Source organism: Colias philodice, chromosome 6 (genome assembly GCF_061535455.1).
Source record: "Colias philodice isolate Cphi_HAF_F1 chromosome 6, ilColPhil1 Martin Lab GWU primary, whole genome shotgun sequence".
Lineage (NCBI taxonomy): Eukaryota > Metazoa > Arthropoda > Insecta > Lepidoptera > Pieridae > Colias > Colias philodice.
The window spans coordinates 2693604-2721148 of record NC_143091.1 but is presented as its reverse complement, the minus strand read 5'-3'; the positions used below and the strand labels follow the sequence as shown (position 1 = coordinate 2721148).

The window sequence follows — 27545 nt, the reverse complement described above, 5'->3', positions numbered from 1 at the left end:
AGGGTAACTTGGATTAACACATAGGATAGGTTTTATCCCGGAAATCCCACGGGAACGGGAACTATGCGGGTTTTCCTTTGAAAACGCGGGCGAAGCCGCGGGCGGAAATCTAGTATGGAATAGTATAAATAAGGATTCGAAAGGCCTTAACGAGGTAGATTACGGTCTTAAAATTAAAATAGAACTCTATATTGCATGTAAGATATTGTGACAAAAATTTTGTTCGGCCTCTCTCTTGTGTTATGATTTTCACATTTACGTTTACACTAAATATTAATAAATGCGCAAAGAAATGTTCATTGAATGCAATATCAAATAAAATGTAGATAGCAAGTATATATAATTGAGTTATTTAGCAATATAATTCAGTTATCCAGTCAACAACGATATACTACCATGTCTCTAATACACAAATTTGAATTAAACATTTCCAACAATATATTAATACGAGTATCCGTTCCTAAATCCACGTTTATCGAAATTTACCATAAAACAACCCATTTGGTAGCTTCGGATGTTTGTTTGGAACAAACGTATTCCTTAAGTAAAGTAAACATATCCTTCCAATAATGACGTGGCTTGAGTCATGCTGTATTTATAGATACATGTTTTGTGTAGGTACATTAGAATTTAGATAGATGAATAAAATTTTGGGTTTAGATTTTTGGTTGAAGCCTGCTGTAGAATTCGTTACAACAAAAAATAATGTTCGCCTGTCAATAATAATTTCGTTGTTAAGTTGGTAGATATTTGAAAGAGCTAAATAAGATAATTAGAGCTAGAGCCAACGACGTCATGCTAGAGCAGATAATTAACAAACTCTGTATTATGTCCAAATGAAGTTGCATTCAGGTACAACAACATATTAAGTTCTGTATAAGTGTATTGAAACTTTAAACAGATTAGATATCTAACAAAGCTTTCCTAGAAATCGGTTGAATTATTCTCGATGCAAATAAAATAACAAACACCAAGCATAGCTCAACTTCATATTCGAATGAACATTTTATTTTTAAAAATTAAAACGTACATAAAAGTTTGCGACGAACATGCATAGCACGCGTACTCTACGCCTGCACGAGTTTCTGGAATTTTCCGATAGAGTGCACAACGAAGCGTTCAGTATCGCATACATAAAGACCTATGCGATAATAGACACCTCACTTAAAAAACACATACTATAATGAACATTCTAAATTGCTTTTTATACCAACACAGTTCTCATAAACATTGGTAACACGGAATTGCAAAGTAGCGTACAATTCTCAATACTAATGCATTTAACATGGCTGCTCTATTTTTTCTTCTATCTGCTATAGTGTCTGAGCGGCACACTATAAGGATAATAAAATATAATTATCATGAGCATTCGCTCGAACAATCTGAAATTCAGTCAATATTTTGTTGTTATTTCACCAGACAATATTTTCATACTTTGAGCTAACGCAGGATTAAAATATATTACGTTTTTATATTTCTGGATTACTTCTCGGTACGATATTTATTTTTAAAGCTTTTGCTGTTTTAAATACTAATTGAGTACAAATAATATAAAACCTCGCAGCCAACGTTTCTTTGTTATGGCTACATTAAATTTTAGTATTTGTAGGTAATGATTACTTTCAGATTATAATGATTACTATAGCGTTCTCTATCTTTTCCCTTTTTTTAGACAAATTCGCAGCTCTCTTTCCCTTACTATCAATTATTATAAAAATACTAGTGGTCCGCCCCGGCTTCGCCCGTGGTACATACTTACGTTTTCTCTACATAAAAACTATCCTCGTACTTCAAGGAATATAATAAAAAAAGAATTATCGAAATCGGTTCAGCCGTTCTCGAGTTATGCGCTTACCAACACATTTTGCGATTCATTTTTATATATAAGAAGATAGATAGTGTTTATCTTTTTCCTAATTAATAATAAAATTGTAGATGTGATTTGGTTAGGTACTCAAAGAGTAATTTAGAAATTTAAAACTAATTGCACACGTGCTACGAAACATTTAAAAAGCACAACACTAGAGTTAATACACACTTCATACGACTTGAATTGTAGCCCCGTTGAGAAATCTATGAACAAAACAAACTAACCTTACGTTTAGGATTACATTTGCTATGTTAAAGGGATATTGCAGTAACTTCTGCTTATTAAGCGAGTTAATCCATCAGTGTCGTGAGTACTATCCGATTATTTATACATTCCTACTAATCTTAACTAGACCAGGTTTTCCGAGAAACTTTTCTGATTTATTGTTCCGTGTGTTTTATTGCGAATATTTCGTTAAGGACTGTTTTGTTTTGACTGTATGTGCTTATGAGTATTGTGTCTAGTGGCCTACGCTTTTTTGCAATTTCGTATGGAAAATAGATGTTATTGATGGGCGACTTTCAAGAATTATAACAAGCACACATTGTTTTATACACTTGTTTCTTTCTGTACTAAAGTCTTAATATTATGAAACATACGGCTTAAAACATTCCTTATACAAATTAACTTGCATGTTCAATCAGAATAAATAAATACATGTGTTGATATAAATTTTTCATTTCATAGCTCAGAATTTAAACATAACGCACGATATCCGAATATTCTATGTAAAATAAAGTTATATAATTAGTCGCAATTTATCAGAGTAGCAGAGTAAATATCAATGTCATCTGTTTCATTACAAATTCAAACTGTAAGTTTATAAAGGCGGAGTAATTTCATTAGTGCCATGCGAACAGGCCTAATGCGCGGAAGCGTCCGTCGCTCCCCTGAGATAAACTCAATTAATTCGCTTTATAAGTCTTCGTCGATGAAAGCCTTTCAATTTTTAACACATTTACACGACGGAAGGGCACTCCACTGTATACCTGATTTTTGAAACTCAATTATTTATTATGTAGGTATAGAGCGCTCAATTTTGTTTGAATTGAAAAAATAATTAAAAACAGTTTTATTATTTACAATTGAGTATCAAAAGTTGAAGGAATTTATTCACTATTTACTTATTACTCCAACATACAATATTGCAAAACATACTCGTATAAAAAGAACCTAATAACAAAGGGCGATAGGCTAAAAATATATTTCCTCATTCAATTTTTTCTCGTTGAACTTGCAGTTTACCGATAATCGTTCAAGGTGCAAGCCTTGCGGGTATAAAGCAAGTTCACACTCTGCAAGGGTTTAAAGTGCGCATGACACACGTAACTTGTTGGCGCTGCGAGTATCCGAACACGGCAGTGCGGCGTGGTGTCGCGGTCGCCCGACGCGTATCCACGCTTTCCCGCGTTTTCAGTTGACAATCCCGCGAACGTTCGAGGTTTGAAATTGGAATTCAGATTTTTTTTCATTTTATCTGTGTTCAATTTTGTTTTATTTTTGTTGCATTAATTTTTAACTGTTTATTAAATTATTTTCATTTGTATAATTATTATTTTGAAATATTTCATTTTGTATATAAATATTTTTTTATTCTGTTTCTCACAAAGTTCTTGTGTTATCTGTACTTAGAAAACTTTTCGCGCGCTACCATTCAAATATGGATGCAACATAGTTGCGAATTGCAGAGCTTGTGAAAATGAACTGTAAAGTGAAATTGAAAATGATAGAACAGTGAGTTATTAGTAATGGCGTGTAAAAGACTGATCTTCGTTTGGGCGGTCTGGCTCGCGTTGCCCCTGGCAACGGGCCATCTCAACGTGCTTATCAGTCAAGCTGAAGTTATGAAACTTTTAGGTAAGTAAAACAAATTACCATAATCATGATGTATTTTCTTTTAAGGAAAAATACAGCGTATTTTTGCACAAGATAAGCTCGTTTTTAGATTCATTTTTTTATGTTAAACAGAGAAATGTACATATTTTGATATTATACCTATTCAAAACTACTTACAAGGCTTAGAAAATTATATTGTAACTAGCGGTCCGCCCCGGCTTCGCCCGTGGTACATAGGAAAAATAGATGTTGGCCGATTCTCAGACTTACCCGATATATGTACACAGAAAATTTCATGAGAATCGGTCCACCCGTTTCGGAGGAGTATGCAGACTAACATTGTGACACGAGAATTTTATATATTGTAATATTATTTTCATTATTCACCGTATTTGTAAGTAATCGAGAATAAATTAAAATCTCATTAACGTATAATAATGTATATTACTATTTATAGCATAGGCTTAATAAACATGTTAGGCCTACAAAATATACATCAATCTTTTACGGTATCATAATCCTAAGTGACAGGCAAGGTCATTAGTTCATTTGTCTTATCAACAAAGCCTCAATGTACTGCGATAGTATATTATTTGGAAATAAGCAAAATCATGATGTTTTGCTTCAATTTAGGTTTATAGTTAACTAGCTTTCTGCCGGCGACTTTGCCGGCTTTGTTTAAAATTTTACAAGTTTTAAACCTTTCTTGATAACCAGTAATAAGTCTAGTAATCTATTTTACAATAACTGCATAGGTCCGAGGCGTAGTTTTAAAGGTCTAAGCATACATAGGGACAGACACACAGCGTATGTATGTAACATCGTTGATCATCGTTTTATAGATACTAAAAGTCATTATAATGATCATAATCAATAAATTCACCGATTATTTATTTAGATTTTAGAAGGTAATAAATTTAGTCTACTGAACACCTACGTTTTTAAAGCTGGTCAAGTTTTTCAGTAAGTAAGGGTATGATTTTTAAGCTACAATTTATTATTTTAATAAAGAGCTCTATAACTTTTTATTTCACATTTGGTTTATCTTGTGTGATACAAGAATTAAATACTCTTGTCTATACTAATATTATAAAGAGGAAAGTTTGTTATTATGTATGTATGTACGGTTTTTACGCATAAACTACTGGACCGATTTCAATGAAATTTAGCACACATATAGAGGGTAACTTGGATTAACACATAGGCTAGGTTTTATCCCGGAAATCCTACGGGAACGGGAGATACGCAGGTTTTTCCTTGAAAACGCGGGCGAAGCCGTGGGAGGAAAACTAGTAAGTAATATGGAACGGAAAGTCAGGTTAATTTATCTTGAAGAATTTCCCCTATATCAGTTTAGAACCTCTTGCGTAAACCAATAGTGCTGTACATCTTTTTACCTTACATTTTAAAATAATTTATATTCGTAGTCTTTTATTTCTGGGATAATCAGCTGTTTCATCCATTTTCCACTTCTAACAGAATATTACTTCATAAGTAAGATCTACAGCTTTTAATAATAATAGTAGAGAATGTAGCTAATTATTGTTTAATTGCTACTGGTTTCTTTGATCATTTATACTTTATATGCAACATGTTTTATAGAAGAATATTTTTAATAGATTAGCTATCTTGAAAGCTGAATATCAAACTAAATACCTATGTATTTTTTGCTACCCGAATAATAATATTATGCTTTAGCGATAACGATATCCATGTCAAAATTATTAAAGCTAAGAATGAGTGAAAAAGTCAGTCAAATATCCAAAACATTTCCTTGTGCCAGTTTTTCCGATTTCTCTTGAGAATGGCTGATTTTTCTGGGTCAAAACGAACCGATGCGAAATGTCTTCAAAATCCATTACAGTTGTTTTTACGTGAGTTCTGAGCGCATAATACAAGGGACTAATATTATTAAAGAAACCATATTATCTTTGGAATCTATACTATTATTGATTATATAAAATAGGTATCCTAAAAATGTATTTGGTTATTATTTTATTGGATAAATGGCCCATGAAGGTTCTCTTACTTACAGGGTAGCTTGACTTGATAATAAAACCTAACCTATGGGTAATAGACGCCTTAATTATTAATATGAATTAATATTTTGTTAATATAGTTGGAAGTTATAATATCGAAAAATAATATCTTAAAATATATAATTTGGCTGAAAACTGTATTGAAAATACTATATTCATGGGTATTCTATTAATTATGACCACCTTCTTTATAGAGTGGTTAACGCGTGAGCGTAGAGTCGTATGGTCCTATTTTTGATTCCCGGAGGGAATCAAGGAAATGAATGTTTCGGTCTGGCAGGTACCTATTTGTCTGTAAAGAAAAACGATCAGTGAAATAGGTGTAATGCATCTGCCCAATACCCCACTAGAGGACAAGGGACTTCAGAGTTACTATAAATTGTGTTAAAGTAAAATATTTACAAGATAAAAAGTAAAACAACTAAAACCCAACTACGACAAAAAACGACGCTGAAAAAGTATAAAACAAAAGTTAAATTGATGAACTAATAAAGAAGCTATGAACGAAAAGATGTGAATTATATGCAATCAGCCCATGAATACAGGTAAAGTCACAAGCAAATGCTAGTAATATATATATATTCAAAATGTGCAAGTAAAAAGCTTTCAAATGATACCAAACACGGCATATTTATCTTAACTTTATTTTTTTACTCTGTATGTTTTGTCCGCTAGAGGTCGCCACATTAGATTTTGTGAAACCCCATATAGCCTATAACCAGCGGACAATTAAGACGCTTCTAATGATATGTCATTTGTCGAATTCTGATAAGTAGTTTAGAAGTTACGAGGGAACAGATGAACATACATACATACATACATACATACATACATAGCCTGTCAAAATCATAACCCTCCTTTTGCTTTGCCGTAGTCGGGTAATTATCTGTTAAAATAAAAATTTTGCGACTTCTATTTGCCATACTGTCTATACTCTCTGATCTGTAGAACATTTAAGTTATAGTACCTACGTTGTAAAAGTAATCTAAATAAAAAGTTCATAAATTACTAGAAAAGTTTTTCATTTGCAACAAAAATAATATGTAGGTAAACAAATTATGCGCCAAATTGACAAAAAATTCAAATCACTCGCATGGGAACCTTGTGGTTATATCTTTGTTTACTAAAGTCCGATATCTCTGACGCTATCAAAACATCCATACAAAGACCTGTCGCCTTAGCGTTGACGTCATCCCCCATTTCCGAAGATCAAAAAATGTAATTATCTACCCCTGATCTACCCTCAACCATTTATATTTGTTCTACAAATTCGACGTATTTCGTACGCAATTGGCTATGTTTCCGTTGTACGGTATGTTTTAAAAGGGACAAATAATTGTATCAATGTTATTTCCTTATATATTTAGTAATGTATTTTGATAATATTTTGTAATGGAAAGGAAATAAGTATTTATAGGAAAAATAATTTGGAGTCGTCATTTATTTGTTGGAAAATGAATGATGACTAAAATAATAAATAAAAGAAAGAAGAAATAAAACCAAATATATTCTAAATCTAAATTTAATCAAAAAGTACAGTATAAAGTGCAGTTTTTATATCACCCAAAGTATTTAGTATCTGTTTAAATAATTATAAAAGACTCATGTAAAATAAACTATTTTCATTGGTTTAAAACGAAAAAGAAAACCTACGACGTCCTTCATCGAAACGTAAACAAAAATCGTGTCGTGCCACAACGGGAACAGAACTATAACGCACTAGAGGTTTATTACTTAAGGGAGCACATTCGTATTGGGATCTTATTAGAGATAAAAGAAACTTGCCACTGCGCTATGCATACAAAACGTCGAGACTCATAAACCATGCTGGGGACAAATGCATGGAATAAAAATAATGGCCCGCGCATGATGGTATGACGTCGTTATGATATTCCACCGTCTACTGGGAGGAACTCGGATGTTTGTGCTGGAAAATAAGATCCCATCAAAAACATCCTGTAAAAAACTCAAGTCTCGCAGCTCAGTCTTTCTACCGTCAAAAGTTGTGAGATCCATGTAATACCAAGTCGGTTAATCTATTTAGTGTCTACTTGAAGGACCTTCTGTCTTAAGTTATTACATAAGTTATTATCATGCCAATATTAAAAATATTTAACGTTTTAAACAAATAGATCGACTTGGACATCGCTTGATTTGATTATTAGTATGTATCACACTACACAGCACGACGGGCCAGCGACCAACAGGAACGAGAGTTTCAATCGCGTGAGGCGCGAGAGACTAAAGAATCTAATATAATATTGTAATATTCATTTTGTTTTCATGCGATGTCCAAGTCGATCTATTTGTTTAAAACGTTAAATATTTTTAATATTGGCATGATAATAACTTATGTAATAACTTAAGACAGAAGGTCCTTCAAGTAGACACTAAATAGATTAACCGACTTGGTATTACATGGATCTCACAACTTTTGACGGTAGAAAGACTGAGCTGCGAGACTTGAGTTTTTTACAGGATGTTTTTGATGGGATCTCACTTCTTTTTGTAGAGCCTTTCTTTTTGATACCACCACCAACCACCAACTGCATAAATAACTTTGTAATCCCATATATTTATATGGGATTACAAAGTTATTGATGCAGTTGGTGTATTTGGAAAACTGGACCGAAATTACAAAATATTTAAGTTTTCCCATGATTAAGACACTAAACTCTATATGTATTCTAAATATGAAGCTTCTAAGTCTGCTAGAAGTGCCTTGGACTTTTGATGATCGGTGAGTCAGTGAGTGACAAAATTTAGAAACTTTAACAAGTTGTCATTCTTAAACTACTGGTTCAAATTGACTGAAATTTTAAATATTCCGTGTTTATACAATGCCGGATTAGTTACTGAAGATTCAGGTTTCTTGCTTTATCCACAACCGAATTATAGGGGGTCGAAAAAGGCCCGAATTGCTTCGAGAAAAGGATGGTACGGCCGTGCCGCTTTTTTTTGCTCGACTTGGCGGGGGCACTGCCGTGCCCCCAGATGAGAATTATTAAGGAATTCCTGTTTTAATAGTCGTAATAGATATTCGTACAAGATATACGCTATTGCTAACTGCTTTGTTTTTTTGGAATTATATGTTGAATTTTTAATAACCAATTGCTATGACAAAATTTCTTTGTAATTTTTGTGTACGAAAATGTCTTCAATCTTACAGCTTTAAATACAATATTATCAAATAAGACCACTTCAAAACTGTATTTATTTAAGGAATTAGAAAGAAAATGAATAACTTCTTGAAATTAGTTCATTAGCGATCTATTTGGTTTTCATAAAGAAGGTCGTTATGAGGCCGTTTCCAACGCTCTCTGTGGAATTATAACTTCATTTTACATTTATTACTTTTGACACGATTCTTATTAATATTTTCAATACTAAATCATTAGTCAAATATCTTTTTCATATTACATTCTTATTGTCAGTTATTGTTGGCGCTTTCAAAGGCGGGCGAATTTTTTCACGAATTATTTCATCGTAAAGGCAACTTAACAAACAGCTAAAACAAAAGAGCCTAAACGTTGACATAAAAACTTCATCAGTGGCTAAATGAATAAATCATACAAACGACAAATAACTGTCGTATGTGTCAAAAATAATAGACTTAAGCGACATCTGTCGGCTTGGGGATTAATGACAGTTCAAACATCAATTGGGCGCAGTATGGGCACAGTCTTATCGGGCGGGTGCAGGGAGGGTTCATCCCTGCATGTGAGATAATTGTGCTTTTTGTATTGTACTAGCATATTGGGTTTGCTCTACCGTAAGTTATTCAGTTTTCTATTTTACGAGTCAATATTCGACGCTTATGGTATATGATTTATAATTTTGGCTATTCGTCAATATAGAAGCAGGATGCATAAGTTAAGGAATATTGTGTTTTTGTACGAAGATATCTACTTTGTAGATAATATTATTAATTAACTAAATATGCAGCAATTGTTTATTATTAAAAAATATAGACAGGTAGAGTTAATGTGAATTGATATTCCGATTAATTTAGTAGTGTATGGAATAACATCCGAATAACATTACATACCTTAAATAAATAGCAATAACAACTCTATTATAGTATTTTGTTAAAATATTGTACAACAAGACGCCAAGGCAAATGACCCACTTGTTGCCGCTAGAACATTACTGCTTCCTGCGGTGAAAGCCTTATTGAGGGCAATATCAATAAAGCTATGAACTTCATGGCAGGCGCCGGTCAATACTTTATGTATCTACGGATATTTATGGTTTGCCTTACTTTACTATTTACGAATTTGTGAAATATGTCTGTATTTACTGATATGGACGTAAATGTAAAGCTATTTTAGACTATGAAAATCTAAAAGCGTTTTCGAAGTATTATTTTTTTATTATAATATTTTATGCTTGAAAATACAGTTGAACTAGTGTTGTTATATTTTATGATTTACTCAGCTAGTTTTATAATATGTACTAGCTTTCCACCCGCGGCATCGCCCGCGCAGTCAAAGAAAAACCCGCGTAGTTCCCGTTCCCGTGGAATTTTCGGGATAAAACCTATCCTATGTCCTTTCCCGGGTATCAATATATCTCTATACCAAATTTCATGCAAATTGGTTCAGTAGTTAAGGCGTGATTGAGTAACAGACAGACAGACAGACAGAGTTACTTTCGCATTTATAATATTAGTATGGATTGATTTCGGTACGGTGTGGTTTTGAACACTGCATGTTATACGTAGCTGCGGTTATGTATTGGTTATATTATATCTCTATTACTAGATAATTTGTTTTTATTTTAAAACAACGATCTATATTGAGTGATTCCTTCATTTTAAATGAAGAACTTACCTTACCGTACCTATTATATCTATGATACCTTGTAAAAAATTAACTTGCATTCATATTCGACTTTCTGACTGATGAATATTCACTGTCTTGAAATTAATGGTAGCTGTCTGTTCTTGTACCATATTGGTATTAAAGCGATGATGTTGATTTATTATACAATAGGTACGACTAAAAATAAATAAATAATTTATTAACTACACACAGTAACGAAAAAATATACAAAAATAACAGCATAAAACACAATTAATAAAAGTAATATTTTGACAGCAAACGTATTGAATTGCCTTATAATTGGACATAGGTGTCCATATTTTTAAAGAGGACAGAATAAAATGTCCTGTAGAGTGATGAAGAGGGTGCGTACTCAATACAAATTGGTTTGGTAGTCGAGTTAATTATACCGCCTATGATTAGTTGGGTTTCATATTTTGACAGTTTAAAATTATTTCGGCTGGCAATTTAATAAGTACATGGTATTATTTTTAATCTGTTGGAATGTTTGAGGGGTATTCCTACTAATTACCTTGTGGATACGAATTGACACTGTCATTTGTTTGTGATGTTATTAATTGTAGAATGATGAAAAGTGAATTGTCATTCAATCATGTTGAAACTTTTACAGCTCTGTCTCTGTCTCTGTTCCAGTTAAAACACTTCATCTGTTTAAGGTTCAAGAGAATTTTTAACAATGACTTTACACATGATGATCTTCAGGTATCTATACTAATATTATAAAGAGGAAACCTTTGTATGTATGTATGTATGGTTTTTATGCATAAACTACTGGACCGATTTTGATGAAATTTGGCATAGATAATCTTTAGACCCTGAGTAAGAACATAGGCTACCTTTTATTGCGAAATATGTACCACGGGCGAAGCCGGGGCGGACCGCTAGTAACTAATATATTGGAACAAGCCATAACATGTCAATAAACATTAATTACTCGCATTTGATATCACAATTAGACCCTCGCACATCTTGCCCTGCGTAGATCGTAACTCATAATTTAATAACAATAATTCAAACGTACATAATTCACAAGTACATTAATCAGTCGAACAGCCGATAATATCTCCCCACGGTGCTTCGTTAGCGGAATGGCTTCATGAAATATGTCATGGGTTTATCATTTTTGGCCCAATTTACCTTTGCTACCACTGGGAGCAGTTTGATTCTGCGTTGAGTTGATGTTATGTTTCGGTTTTGAAAAATCTCTCCGATAATGGATGTAACAAAAAATGTAAAAAAATTATTATTTTATCTTCTTCTTTGCATCTATTGGTTGTATAGCAATAGGTAGATATTATATAGGATTTACTTCAGAAATACCAATATGTTCATATTTAAATAACAAAGCTAAAGTATGGTTTGTGTGAAATTGGATCGTATTCAAAACGTTAATAGAGTCATTTGACTCAATGTTAAATGCGAATTTTTTTCTTATGATAAAAATGTTACGATAATTTCGTCACAAACTTCACAGACCTTATTTCCATGAAAAATCTAAAAGCTTCGCTAAATGTTTTAGAAACTTGTACTTATTAAATATTAAAATGTGTAAGTACACACTCTAGGGATTCTGAAATTTCTCACTAACTTCAAAACGTGCTGATGAAAGAGTTTTCCGTTTGAAAATGTTTTCATGCTCCAAAATTTTAGTAATTCCGTATTAAATGTTACAAAATTGTACAGAGGATCGTTTTCAAACATGGAAAGTGCAAGGTTGTTTTCACATTAGAAAGATATTAAAATATCAGTATTAAATTTTGCCTTAAAGGGCTCAGTAAAATTATAGTAAATCATAAAATGAAACTGACAAATTAAAAAAGTACCAAATAATGACTCTATGTACCAAAATAAACAATTATATAATTACTAGCTGTGCCGCGCGGTTTCACCTACCCTATGTTATTTTGGTACGTACAAACGTACAAAATCACTATCAAGGGAATTAATTTAAATTGTATATTGTATACAATTACTGAACACATCAGTATGATATATCGAATTATCGGTTAACCTTTTTTACAATTTTTATACTTTACCAATCTTTCAGGTTCTGTATTGATAAAAATAGCGTGTGTACATGTTATTTGAAGCGAATGTTCGTCGCGTATGCGTAACAACATAAAGTGCATGGGCGTGACAGAGTTATGGCTTGTTTACTTTACACACGTTATATTACATTGTTTTCAAATAACGCTTTTAAGATCTATTTCATTATGAAAGCTTTTTAATATGGAGTTTTGTTTATCGGCGTGTTGTATGAACTTGAAATTTTAACCTTTAACAAAGCTTTCTGTGAATATAAAAAATGTCCTGAAATGCATGTTATAATATGCGAAAATGTATCTGTTTATTTTTTTAATAATTACCTAATACATTTACACGAGTAATTATAACGTTATTTATTAATCTAATATAAACTATATTTATTTTGGTTGATCTTAATTCTTAGCGTTCGAAATTAGAAATTCCTTGGTTTCCATTTAGTCTATCCTACTATCTTTAATCTGAAAATTTTACGGACAATGGTCTTCCTTATACATAGGCTCAAAAGGCGCATCGAGGCTTCACAGGTAACTCCTTACTAAAATTCCTTATATTCATATGCTCCTGAAACTATAAACGGCAAATATTGATCAAGTTTAAAGGTTCAATAGACGTTATATCTACTGCATACTCCTATATCGTACTAAGCTATATGTATCTCTACTGCGATGCTATTTTACGACGTTCCTTTACGTCCATCGTGCTATGGTATTCGCCACCTTGTCATAATATTTTCTAATACCCCGATAAGTGTTATTTTATGACCGTTTTGCTATTAACGAAGAAATGGCTCTGTACTTTGTTTACTTTTCGAGTTTATTACATTTTTATTACGTTATGATGATTTAAGCTTCATTTTACTCTGAGACATAAATCTTGTAAGAGCTTTAATTAATTATGATGTTAATTATATAGATTTTAGCACTCTAAAACAAAAAGGGAACTAGGTAATGATATTTGATGAAATGAAGTAATGTCTTAACCCGTGACGCGTCCGGCGCACAGCCGGCACCGATCCCGATAGTGTCAAGGGAGTTCACGAAATCTAGCTTTTTTATGACTACCGAGTTTGAAAATTTTATTTACCCTATTGTTCTATAATTATATGCCATGTATGATATACACTCACCGGCACGGAATCTTGGCCACTTACAAATTTGCCGATAAAAAAAGTTTGAAGTGTTTTTCACGATTTTTTTGTATGCAGATATGTTAACATATTATTTGTTTAATTTTATGGTAAGAAATCATTAAGTTTGAGAATAATCTTTTACCACTTTTTAAGAGTTACACGAAATTTGTGATTTGTGTGGTTAAGCCGAAGTTACGAATTGTTCGTTTTAAACTTTTTTCGATGTCGTTTATGCCGTTTTAAGATATTGTTATTGTTGTACTGTAGTCAATGATCATAACAAACAATAAAAAATGCCGTTCACATCTGAACAACCTGCTCAGGCCATCACAATGTCAGACCAATGACTGCCGCAACGTAAAGTACCTAATGTACAGTACGTACCACGTTCAGCGGTGCACTATGCATGGAGAAGATACCAGGAGACTGGTAGCTACACGTGCAGACCAGGAAATGAAGGCGTGAGGTGCTCATCAGCTCGATAAGACCCGTTTATTGTTCAAGAGATACTCCGAAATGGCTTTCTGACAGTTTTTGAGATACGCCACCGGCTCTAAAACACCAGGATAATAAATGTGAGTGAGCAATCGGTGAGAAGACTAATGAAGGAAGTTAATTTGAAGGTTTGCAGACCAGCAAGCCGTCCAGAACTCTTCAGACATCACAGAGAAGCACGTCTTCGTTTTGCACGAAAACATGAAAACTGGACCCACGGCCAGTGCGCTCGTGAGGTGTTCACAGGTGACTGCTAAGGCACTTTACGAGCTTCTGATAGCCTAGAGTCAGTATAAAAGAGACGAGAAGAGAGGTTTTCACCCATCACCACGCTCAAACTGCGATTTTTCATGGAGGGTCAATAATGGTATGGGGAGGTATAAGTTCTGATGCTCGCACGGAGTTAGTTATCGTAGATAATGGCTTAAATTTGATCAGGTACATAGAGGAAATTTTCTAGGAACATGTTCAGCCCTATTACACGTTTATAAGTGAAGAAAATTTGCTACTAATACACTATAACGCATGTCCGCGTGTCGTACGATGCGTATAAGAGTACCTTCAAGAGGTTATTATTGAAAAATTGGAGTGGCCAGCTCGTAGCCCGGATCTTAATCCAATAGAACACATCTGGGACATGCTTAAAAGAAACATAAAGTTCGATTCCAACCCACCACCAATGTTAGATGAGCGTAGAAATACAGCTGGGGCCGTTTGGTACACTATAGCTCAAGTGGACATCAAAAATGTCTTCTAGAGTATGCCAGACTGGATGCAAACAGTGTTTAAGGCAAGAGAAGGAAACACCCTATATTAAAAAGTTCAATTTTGTTTTTGGAAACGTTCTTTCTAATTTTTGTGCATTTTTTAAGAAATCATTTAAATTTCACAGGAAAAGCGTAAATTCTTGTTTAATTCATATCTACGCAATAGTACTTCTTATAAACTTCCAATTATTACTAAAAGTTAGTAAAAACATTAAAGTAACTAGTTTTGGTAAAATTTTAATTGAATTTTGTAGTAGAAAAGAAATAGTGTTATTTTACGCAAAAATTTGCCGTGGCCAAGATTCCGTGCCGGTGAGTGTATTTTTGGAAAGAGGAAGAAACTAGTTATAGCATAAAAATGTAATCATGACGATATATTTTTTCTATAAAATTATAAAAAATTGATTTTCTTTTGTTTTAATTTTAATTGCTTACATACTAACACTTACATGATAATGCTGAGTCATCAAATGATCATATTCACGTTTTCATATCACTACACGATTGCCAAATACATTCACTTATATTTTCACACATTTAACACAACGTATTTCACTATGAATAGTAACAAATCTCCATTATTCACAAACAAGAAAAAAAGCGCCATTTTGCGTCTTCCGCACTGAAAAGTTGAGACACTTTTTCACTGAGTATTCTTCAAATATCCCTAAAACCAATATCATAAACGTATTCTACGTAAAATTTCCAGTAATATACGTCTCAATTATCACTCATCTAATTATTCCTCTCGGCATAATTCACAATCCAAATATTCGTTGAACAAGACAAATGTCACAAACTATGGCCGATGACGCAACTCAATCAATGATTCACTTTTTTTTTATTTTGTGGTTTTGGTCTCTATTGCCTGTCTCGGAGTCGTGTCGATTCGAATTATAAATGTTTAAGGCATAGAGAAATATTTTTTATACTGGAAACATTCACTTGTAAGAACTACAGGTGACCTTCAAAGTCATTGGCCGCGTTATGAACAGTCGTTGTTACGCAGGACGCTACAGTACAGTTTTAGTTATGAGCAACCGTCTGTACATAGGACGCGTCACGGGTTAAAGTAAAAGGTATATTTTTCTTTGCGGAAATAACAACTGAAAGAGGGAAAGCTTCGCAAACTTTCTTGGCATAACCATGAGGTAGGCAAACTTACTTTACTATTGTTTTTATAGCATTTGGGGTGGTTTAGTATGCAAATGTTTTTGTTTCAATCTAATGCTTTATTCCTATAGTAGAATATCCGGATAATTTAACCTTTTTGATGATAAAATAAAACTTTAATAGAAACAGTGCTATACAAATAATATTGTAGGCCAATTCAATAAAAACTTAGTATCAAAAAGGAAATATATCCGTATTCCATTAACATAAATTATTTGACCGTGAACTAATGTCATTGTTATCCCCAAAGAGGATCCTCTATGATGAAATTAATCGGAAATATCGTGGTATCCATATTGGCAAGATTATACGCTTCTTGATTTCGGTCAATGTGAGGTCGGATAGCTGTTTCGTAACCTTTCGATAATGCTATTATTATTAAGTTTGCTCCTTATTGTGTATTACGATATGATAGAGCCTTATATGTTCAAAAGAAGCGAAGAAAATGGTATAGATATTGCATACGAACTTATAATAAATGTTTTTTATCTCCTTCTCTATTTAAGAGAATGATATAAAAAACTTTATAATACCACTTCTTCAACTTACAATAATATTCTATAGAATGAGGTATTAATTACCTTAATCTATAGAATTATAATTGATAAAAAACAATGATAGCTACAATTTTTTAAACAAAAATCTCTAATATATTCAACTAAATTTAAAAACAGCGTCGTTTAATAAAATTATTACCCACTTTCCAAAGAACAAAAAACCCATAGACGCGACACTAATAATGTTTTCGCTCAGTCACAAGATTTGACTAATAGCGCTCTTGTCGGAAACACTCCGTGGTTCCCACGGGCGCTTCGGGAACACCAATTTCATGTGGTTTTGTCGCTTCTACGTCTCTTCGAGGAAATTATAGAGTACTTAAAACTTCTGAATCGATTTAATTTTTGGACTAATAAATGAGTTTTAGTAGTGACGAGGGATTTAGACTTCTTTAGAGAAATATTTATTGAATATTCATCGTTCAATTTTATCAGAAGAATATATATACCTATAGAACCTTAATATTGTATTATAATATATTACCTACTACTATACGAACCTTTTTTTGGTTTTCCTGATAATAAGCCTGATGTAAACAAAATCTTTGTACACCGTGATGAAAAAAGATTCAATCAAGAAGTTTTTTCCTACTTAAAGCTTTTTTTTAAGCAAGAATATCTTCGGATCACAGTAATTAATATTAATTCCATACAATTAAAGTTTATAACTTACGTAGCACAATGATCCGAAAAACCTAATTCATAAACGTAATTACTTATACAAATTAAATGCGTAAAGAAACTCATGAGTCACTTTATAAAATGAAGGCATTATATTAGCACAAATTTTACCGTGAAAAAACATTCAAAGGACTGTCGGCCACAGCCTTACTTGCTGACACCTTTGACAGGCTTTCTTAATATTTCATGTTTATGTATACTTTTTATGGCATGAATTGATCCTGTGAAATTCAGCTAACTTACTTTCCTCTACATTTGAATATGCATGAATGAATGAGCTCTTCTTGTATAAAGTGAAATGTATTCGTAATATGTATATAAGACGGTATTGAAGAGTAGTTCAATAGTACCTATATTTTGTAATTCTGGAGAAAAGAGAGTCTTGTCAGTATATTGTGTTTGAAGTATTCTATTTTTTAAAATACATTTCGGCTAAGTATTCTTATCACGCATTGAAATAATTAATTGATTGTATCTGAGTCCGATTATTGAACCTATATTTCTCTGTAAGTGAACATACTTATATTGCTGCTAATAATTTTTACAAGTGCAAAAACAAGAAGGTAATTTACTGTTTAAAATCAAACACAATGTCATCGTGTGTAGGGTTTAAGTCGGTTAACGAGCACGCAAGTCCATGTTTTTATTGGATTTATTTTTAAAGCTACTAATATACATTCATAGACAGCTAAGCTACATATTCAGAGTGTTTTATGCAAATAATGCGGACATTGTCGTTTAGCATCACTTTGACTTTTATTCTGAATTCTTGTATAATTTGAAATTTTTACTGTTTAAATAAGCATATATGTTATTTTTAAAAGTATAAATTATTAACATTCACAAATATTATATTATGTATTTGTGAATGTTAGTGAATGTATAAATATTGTATCATAATTTCTATTCATTAGAATTTTTATAAAAATCATAATATAATGATGGTCTCAAAGTATTCAAATTTGTATTAAGTAACTTAATTAAGAAAATAATGAAGAAAAACTTATCAAAGGGTTTTTTCCTTGTACGGCAATAATTTAAAATTTTAACGAGCACCGTTAAAATTTCGTGGGCTTGAAAGAATTCTTTTTCACACTGTGAACCATATTTTTTTAAATTTGACCCATTTTAACTCGTGTATAGTAATACTAATGAGGTATTTGAATTATAAATTAAAAAGTAGAGTATGTTATAATAAAAATGGCATATAGTGCTAAAAAAATTTGATAACAGTCCAAAAAGTCAAAAAACCTAAATTAAAAAAAAATATATAATATATACCGTTAATGTATTCTACTTTATTATCTGTATTTAATTACTTTGTATCAACACAAATGAAAGATATGAACTGAAGACTGAAAGATATGAACCTTATTCAGAAGAACGAACAAAGATGGTTCCATTGAAAAGTTTATATAATGTTGTGAAATACACCTTAGATTGGCAAAACAGGCAACTGGTAGTAATTTTCAATTACCTTGTAACAAGAAGATACGGAATAAGGATTTCCGAAAATGAGGTCAAACGTAAATTAAAATTTATTACGATGATAACAGAAGTTAAGCAAGATGGTGTATAAATCTTCCTCAGTACGCTTTCTCATTGAATAAAATTTTATTTCTATTATTTTTTTGGTACGGATTACGAGAATATTAAACAATGAATACATAATGTTCAGTAAAACACAATACACAGGAAAAATATCTTAAATTAATACTTCAAAGTAGGTTATTATTATCTGAAAATAACTTTCAGAAAGGCACATAACACAGATATCATAGAGAAATGATGAAATAAAGTATTTCATTTTATTGAAATACTAGCGGTCCGCCCCGGCTTCGCCCGTGGTACATATTTCGCAATAAAAGGTAGCCTATGTTCTTTCTCAGGGTCTAAAGATTATCTGTGCCAAATTTCAACAAAATCGGTCCAGTAGTTTATGCGTGAAAACCATACATACATACATACTTACATACATACAAACTTTTCCTCTTTATAATATTAGTATAGATAGATTATTCAAAACGAGAATGAATACTTAATATTCCCCTAAATTGCTCGAATACGCCAAAATTGTAGACTTTACGCGCCGTATCTTTCCCAGACTCATAATATACAGGCCCCTAACAAGATAAGCCACAAAAAGACATTCAAACCAGTAGGCATTCGCGTGTTAACCAAACAAAGAGACAATAAATACACCTTTATCGCAATTTAATAAATGTTCCTGCAACGAGAATATATTCAAAGCTTCATGTTTATGGATTTAGCAAGTAATCTATACTAATATTATAAAACTGAAGAGTATTGTTTGTTTGTTTGAACGCGCCAATCTCAGGAACTACTGGTCCGATTTGAAATTTTTTTTCGGTGGTAGATAGTCCATTTACCGAGGAAGGTTATAGGCTATATATCATCACCCTGAGACCAACAGGAGCGGAGCAATGCTGGTGAAACCGCGGGGCACAGCTAGTGTTGTAATATCCGACGAATCTTTTAGTCAAGGCTCTGTTTATAAATAAACTTTTGTTACAAATATTCACAATACTCTGTTACATCGTATTCCATTACGAACTTCATTCACAATGATTTATTGTTGAACGAAAAGTTGACCATCCTTCCATAGTTGACCATCATTGAAAGACCATCGTATTGTAATACATTTCACAAAGAAAGAATCATAATAAGACTCTGTTTTATTTTTGGTTGACTATTATGTGAATATTTTATCATTTCTTCTGCAAAATTAGTCTTGTCTTACAACTGTAAAATAGATAAATTTAATGGAAGAAAAAGTCATAGTTACCTACTATGTTTCTAGCCAGAAATTACACCACCAAATCAGTACTATGTCATTAACATTTAAACATAATGCCACCATCAGCGGTAATTCCCCACTAGTGGTCTAGAATGATCCAAATGACAAGCATAATGCAGTCGTATCATTTTGTAATTACACTGCAATGGGCCATTACTGTAACTGGAGCGTAGTGTGATGGGCCGAAAAGTTTCAGATAATGTTACTGGCCAACAAAGTTATTTACTCGTATTTAGTAGGGCTTTTTAAAAGTCTTCATTCATTGATATTTGAAGAAGAAAAAGTATGTACGTGATTGATTTTTTTTTCCTATAAAAAATCTATTTAAAAGGCAACTTTGTTATTTTATCAACAAATGGTTAAAAAATTTCCCAAATATAAGGAATCTCTAGATCTAATGCCAAAAGGATTCGCTTTAACAAGTTGCAAGCGCTTTACGTTAACAATGTTTTGGTACACTCTAGATAATTTATATTTCTGGTATTCCATCAGCAAGTAATGTAATGTAATGTGGGAACTAAATATATTGCAATATATTTTTGAATAAAAGATACATACAGAAACGTTTACAACATAATATAAAAGATGAAGATTACGTGAAATTTTAACTTTTCCTATGAGTTTTATTATTACGCTCAAATAATCACAAGTCTAACCCCAAGGTCTACGTCATAATACAATTATAAGATATATTTTGGAAAAATTGTATTATTCATTTTTAAACTTATATACTAAAGAGACGACAAATATTTCACTGAAAAGAAAATGTAATGAATTTAGCATTCACTCGAAAGATACTATAAATCTAAACGATAACCTAGGAGGTAATTAGCAAAACTTACAAAAGCGTCACGCTGAGCTCATTACCAGCTACTTAATACTGTCTCGTTAAGGCATGTATAACATAACGAGACAGGTTCATATTAGCGCCTTTGCGAGACAAAGGAATCGCTGCGGGCGCCACGCATTCCCTTGTCATTAGTAAGTTTTAATAATGAGAAGCATTGTTTCAAGAGACAAATTGTATTTGAAGCCTACCTTGGGGCTGGTGTTATCTTAATGGAGTAATTACGGTGGGGTGAAATATTTTTGTTTATTATTCGATAGTAATAAAGAGGGTGGGTACATTTTGTTTATTTAAATGGGAAATTGACAAGATATCGATTCAAAATCTGATGTGTTAAATAAATTATAATTTAACCAAGTTTCGAATATAGTTTGAGGATGACCATGCTCGCTAAAGCGTCGAATTTCTGGATAAAAAGCATTTAAATTATTAATAGACCCATTTTCAACGCGCATAAAATCCAATTCAGGGAACACCTATTAAAGAATATAACCAGGCTTTGCAACGAGCCCCAAGCTATATAGAAAAGAAATAAAAATTAAATAAATGAAAATATTCATAACGTATCGAGCATTTGTAAAACTGATATCGTTTATCTCTGGAAATTCGTTCACACTATCGGAGTATTGACGTTTTAACATACATTTTATCGGCCGTTGGAGACCTTTAAACTTTACAGCTGGAAATTTATTTTATTTCTGTATTCTTTATTAAAATATCATCACCAATTCGTTCCCAGATATAAAGGATAGTTAGAAAATAAAACGATCTTCTGCAAAGTAATCAAAAATGGCCCTCTTTTGGAAATAATAATAATAATCTAATGTCTTATTTTAACTGCACAATTTTCTCCTATCTATCTGCTCTTCGAGTGGAAACCTTTTTAACCGACTTCATTAAGTATACTTTCGACATAAATAAATAATAGTTTAAGAATAAAACTAGTTATGCGTATTGCGTATCTAAATGACATCTAACACGAGGAAAACATCAGTCTAGAAACTTTTACTATATCAATGGGAACTACGACAGTAGTTACATAAGAGTATAAGATAAACAGTACTCAACAAGGGGTGTCTAGCGCAAGGGTGTGAGGGTAGTGATTCATCAATCGCAAAGTGGTACTTCATATTCAGTCCGTTTGACTGTCGCGTCCGCTTTGCCGCCTTTGAATGAGTGATAGCGTCTTTTTATTGGTTAATTTTTTTTAATAGACGCAAGCTGAGTAAGGTACTTATAAAATGGAATGGTTGTTGAATATGTACAATATTTTTCGAATGAATTTTGATAATAATGCTCTACAAAAGCTTAAAATAAAAAAAAAGACGTGTGGCACTCGGGGACTGCCGCCGTAAAGCTATTGCATGCTATGCCTTCAAGCCACACCTCCACGCCCGTCGGAGTGGGGAGCGTGAGGTTTTTTCGTTACGGAATTTCTGGATTCGGTCCCCCGCTCAAGGCCCGCGATAGAAGCTATGCAATATCTTAATAATGTGTTAATAAATAATTGTTCTTTGCATTTAATTCCGTTATAAAAAGGTTAAAAACATACTTTTCAGGAAAATAAGATGAAATAATATTTTCATTTCCCTCACATACTTACTTATGATATAAGAATGCATTTCCAATATTCAACAATTTTGCTGAGTTCACGGATATGAATTAGAAAATGTCTGAAATGTAAAGTCTGCAGTTTTTAGATATTTCCAATATTCTTAAATTGGTTGGTAGTGAATTTCTTCGTTCACCGTTGTGAATGTACCAAAAATTGTCCGGGCTTTTTTCTCCAGCTAAGCAAATAGAGTTAGTTGGATAATTTGACGCAGTTGCCCCACGGGAATCGAACTACCACTGGGGAGTACACCATTTGCTCAATGCATTTTGTGTGTACCTAACCCAGAAAGAAATACAAGCAATTTTGTATCCTAACTTCCAAGGAATAGAGCGTCAATTGCCTTGAGCATGGATACTCACTTTAAAAATTAGAATAATAAGATTTTTTATACGAATGCATTTGAAATATTGATGAACTTAATGCATTTATGCGGGTGTATAAATTTTGTTGAATTTTCATGCATTTGCATTTGAATGTCTACTACAGATGTAATAAATGTTTATCATCCAGTCCAGTCCTTAAGTGAATATGAAACGTAAAGAAAAGTTCGCTAAGTTTGTAAGCTTTGCATTTGGTTAAGAATGTTTTACATTCCTTACGAATAGGTCTTTGAAATCGTCTTACAGCGCGAATATTTGATCGTATTCAATATAATTTCATAATAAAAATAAGGATGAGTACATACTGGTAGATGATATTTTAAATTAAAGTAAAAATAAAAAAAATAACATTAAATTAAAGATGTTTATCTTAAAAGTTACAATATCGATATGAATTATAATGAATTGATTGATTTCGGATTATTCTTAACATAAGAACAATTAGTTTGCTCGTGATAAATATCTAGACATGTAAAAGAACAAAAATATCTTTATTTTCTTAATGAACTTATGTATAAAATTCAGCCTCTACCAGTTAAGGTTAGTTCCATCCATCTAAAACATGATTTTACAAGACTCTATCTCTCATATTCTGATGAAATCCTTTGTTACACAGGCCTAGATGCAGAACTATACTACGTGAGGGAAGGGGTTGTTAACAACTATGCTACAAGCTTCGTAGTGCCTGTACCGGCGCATATTGCAGATTTGGAGTTCATGTGGCAGGCTTTAGGAAGAAAACCGGTATGTATTTTAGCTCATATTCATATAATCATAAGATCATATAATATGAACTTAATATTATAAATGCGAAGTTTGTGAGGATGTGTATGTGTGTGTTTGTTAATCTTTCATGCAAATACTACTGTACCCATTACAATGAAATTAAGCACACATATAGAAGGTAACTTGGATTAACACATAGGATAGGTTTTATCCCGGAAATCCCACGGGAAAGGGAACTATGCGGCTTTATCTTTGAAAACGCGGGCGAAGCCGCGGGTGGAAAGCTAGAGTAATATGAATACTGATACGTTAAATAGATTTGATATCCTTTTTTCTTTATACTGATAAGATCGCTGTAAGAAATAGGTTTTTAATATTATTCGTATTTTATGCAAGATTGTCACATCTTTGCATCTCGTTATAATTTAAATAAACCGAAATCGGTTTAGTGGTTCCTTCAATAAAGCTTTATACTAAGGTCCTTAAACTTATTTTGAAGATTGTGGTTTGTATTCGTATATGAATTATTTTTGACAAAAACAGTTCTGACAAATAAGAATTTTATACTCGATCAAATTAAAATATGTTCTTAGAAATGTGTGTTAATCGAAGATGTAACTTCTATGGCTCTATAAAAACACGAAAAAATATATGAGTAGGTATAACAAACATTAAATTACTTGCACAATAAAACACATTAATTAAAATATATCGAAGATCTAGATTTTAATTTTTAAACAATACAAATCGTGACTCGTGCAGAAACAGTTTCAAAACACAATTTTAATTGTCCGCGTTGTTCCCGCGCTTTTCAATTTAGCTTTCAAGAGATTTAATTTTCGAAAACAAAGGCGCGCGTTTAGCCGTCGTTTTTCAAAGAAATTCTTAAGCGACACTTATTTATATACTTAGTTTAGAATTTAAATTCACGAGAATAATTTCTTTTCCCGTTTATAAAGAATCAGTTTATGTTTTTACAGAGCATCTCTTGAGTTCCTTTGTTTTATAAATGAGTTAGTAGGTATTTAATGAAATTATCTTTTTAATGAATTTATTTTTATTCTTTTATAATAAAATTATTTTATATTCCCTTAACTAAAGTCAGCGTGATTGTTGTTACTTATTATTTAAATAAAAGGTTGCATGCTATAACCGATTATATTTATAAATCTTGTATTGCTCTACTATACTAAAAGATTGTATAAAGGGGAAGGTTTAGGATTTATACTACTACACCGGTTTTATTTCCGTATTACGAATTACTTATTTTAATTTTAATTATTTTCCCAAACTTAATTCTATTATTATATGTATTTTTCCTATATGCCAAGACTCTATCATTGTATAATATTGGCATTTAATCTATATTCCACAAACATTTCTTCCATAAACACTGAATCTCAACACACAATATAAATATGTAAATTTGTTTTAGCTGCCATACATGATGGCTATAGACTATGACGTCAGAGCGGCAAGGAGCGCCATGCTGCCGCCGCAAGTTAATATCTCCGAGAGAGGCTTCGTGCCGACCACGTTGCAGACTTTTAGGTATGTAATATGTTGTATTTTTTGAAGTGAAAACTTATTTAGCGGCGTTGAGCACTTTTTCTGTAATGGGTATAAAATCTTAAACTCGCGTCAGGACTCCTTACCTGATCGAAAAAGCGTAAAACGGATGGATATCAAACATGCTCAACGTTAATAATCAAGTTTTCACTTCTGCCGGCACTCCCGGAGTGCAACCCGTCTTTTTATTTTCTCTGATGCAAGTCACACATAAGCATAAAAATGAAATAAATTAAATAGGTAGGTATTAGTTTTTGTTCGTATAATGTTTGCAATATATATTTTGAAATTAGTAACACTAAAAATAAATTTGTCGAGTTTGTAAAATACTAATGTTTTCTGTATGAAAATGTTTCATTAATGTACAAGTTGATCTTGGACTTTCTGACGCAATGAAAATGTTAGGTACTTACCTAATGTATAATTATAATTAAATGATATAACTATACAGTTGTATTGTAGATTTTGAGAATTTTTAAGACAATAGAAGAAATTATTCCTAAGTGACAAACTTTTTTTGGTGTTCGTTCATCTCAGTTCCCAGCCTACAAATAATTAAATATTATAAGTATTATAATCTTATATATAAAAATGAATCGCAAAATGTGTTGGTAAGCGCATAACTCGAGAACGGCTGAACCGATTTCGATAATTCTTTTTTATTATATTCCTTGAAGTACGAGGATGGTTCTTATGTAGAGAAAATGTAAATATTATGTACCACGGGCGAAGCCGGGGCGGACCGCTAGTTATATATATAAATACTTAACATTTATTACAGAGTGCGCCTCCCCTGCACGGGAGTTGTAAGCGAAGAGATTCTAGTCTCAATACAGTTGAATATCTCTTCCGCGGATCGCGCGAATAAAGACGTTCGATTGTTATTCAAGAGGAATAAAATCTGCTTAGCTGGTAAGTTGTTTCTCTTTTCATTTTTATATTTAAAATTGATATCTGTTTGAAATGTGAGGCTGAGGATTGTTCAGTATTATGGAGGGAACTAAATAAGATTTTGATAAAGTTTTTTTTTAGTTATTAGTAAATTTATATTTCTGAAACCTTAACAAAAACGTTTGAACTGACATGATTAAAAAGAGCAACTGTGGAGTTTCTTGCCGGTTCTTTTCCGTAGATATTGCTTTCCGAATCAGTGGTAAATGTTAAAAATATGTAATGACGTTTCAAAAGTGCTTCTAGAAGAAGTCTAATTGAATAAATAAATGTTTGAATTTGAGTTTGAAAGATTTTACTTTACAGACATTAAAATACATGAAAAAGTTTTCGTGCCTATACTAATTCTATACCAAACTAGATTAATTTAAAAACTATGACTTCCCAAATTGTATGATGTGCTATCTTTATTATCTTGTATTACTAAATTAATTTTCATTCGTATAAATAATAGGTAACTAATTTATTGATGATAACAACCCAATTAAAAATTAAGGTATTTTTAAATATTCTGTACAGACAAACGATTCAAAATGATAGTCATAAAGTCATTAACCTTTAAGTATGGACGTGGAGTCTCACAGGCTACTCAATGTTTACGTTTTCATAGTTTCACCTATTTCCCCCCGCTCCCCGGGATTGAGCGGCTCAGTAGCTTTTGTTTTAGTTGCCAAACTACCAACGAGGGAGGAGGTTGTGTCGTCCGGTGAATATTACGTGAGTAATAACCATCCAAAAATGGACTGGAGCCTGTCAGGCTACACGTCCATTGTTGTCATATAATATATTTTATAAGGGCGATTATGTTTGTTTCAGATTTTGTAGTACAAAATATCAAATTATAAATAATGCCGGTAATTTTTCATCAAAACTACCGTCTACGACTTCTGTTCAGGGCCCTGCGCAAAAAATTTCCGTGTCGCTGATCCAACTTTCGAACAAAAAGTGAGTGAGTTGTTAGCTACAGATTAGTCTGACAATGAAGAGAATATTGAAGGTTTTTTTTTATATTGGAGTCCGAACTAATACAAAATCATGAGAGTGACAGTGATGAAGATCAGGACCAAGATCAGGACCATGATCAGGACCAAGATCAGGACCAAGATCAGGACCGGGAACCGGACCAGGTCCTAGGAGAAGAATCGGACAGTTCCAAAAGCTGTGGAAAGAGGAAATTTAAAGAAAAAACTAGCACTCGTGCT

General features: G+C 32.4%; 1 protein-coding gene across 2 annotated transcripts in view; it reads left to right on the top strand.

Moving 5' to 3' along the window:
• Positions 1-3241: 3241 nt before the first annotated feature.
• LOC149487533 (inactive tyrosine-protein kinase Dnt-like) overlaps positions 3242-27545 on the top strand; it is a 46334-nt gene continuing 22030 nt past the window's right edge. Inside the window, exons 1-5 of one of the 2 annotated variants that reach the window (XM_089696123.1) lie at positions 3242-3311; positions 3503-3727; positions 23714-23841; positions 25259-25374; positions 26174-26304. In XM_089696123.1, the coding sequence (XP_089552249.1) occupies positions 3619-3727; positions 23714-23841; positions 25259-25374; positions 26174-26304 (484 nt within the window). In that variant the 5' untranslated portion in view covers positions 3242-3311; positions 3503-3618. Of the gene's footprint in view, positions 3728-23713; positions 23842-25258; positions 25375-26173; positions 26305-27545 lie in introns of both variants that reach the window. The other variant, XM_089696124.1, reaches the window with a different exon arrangement.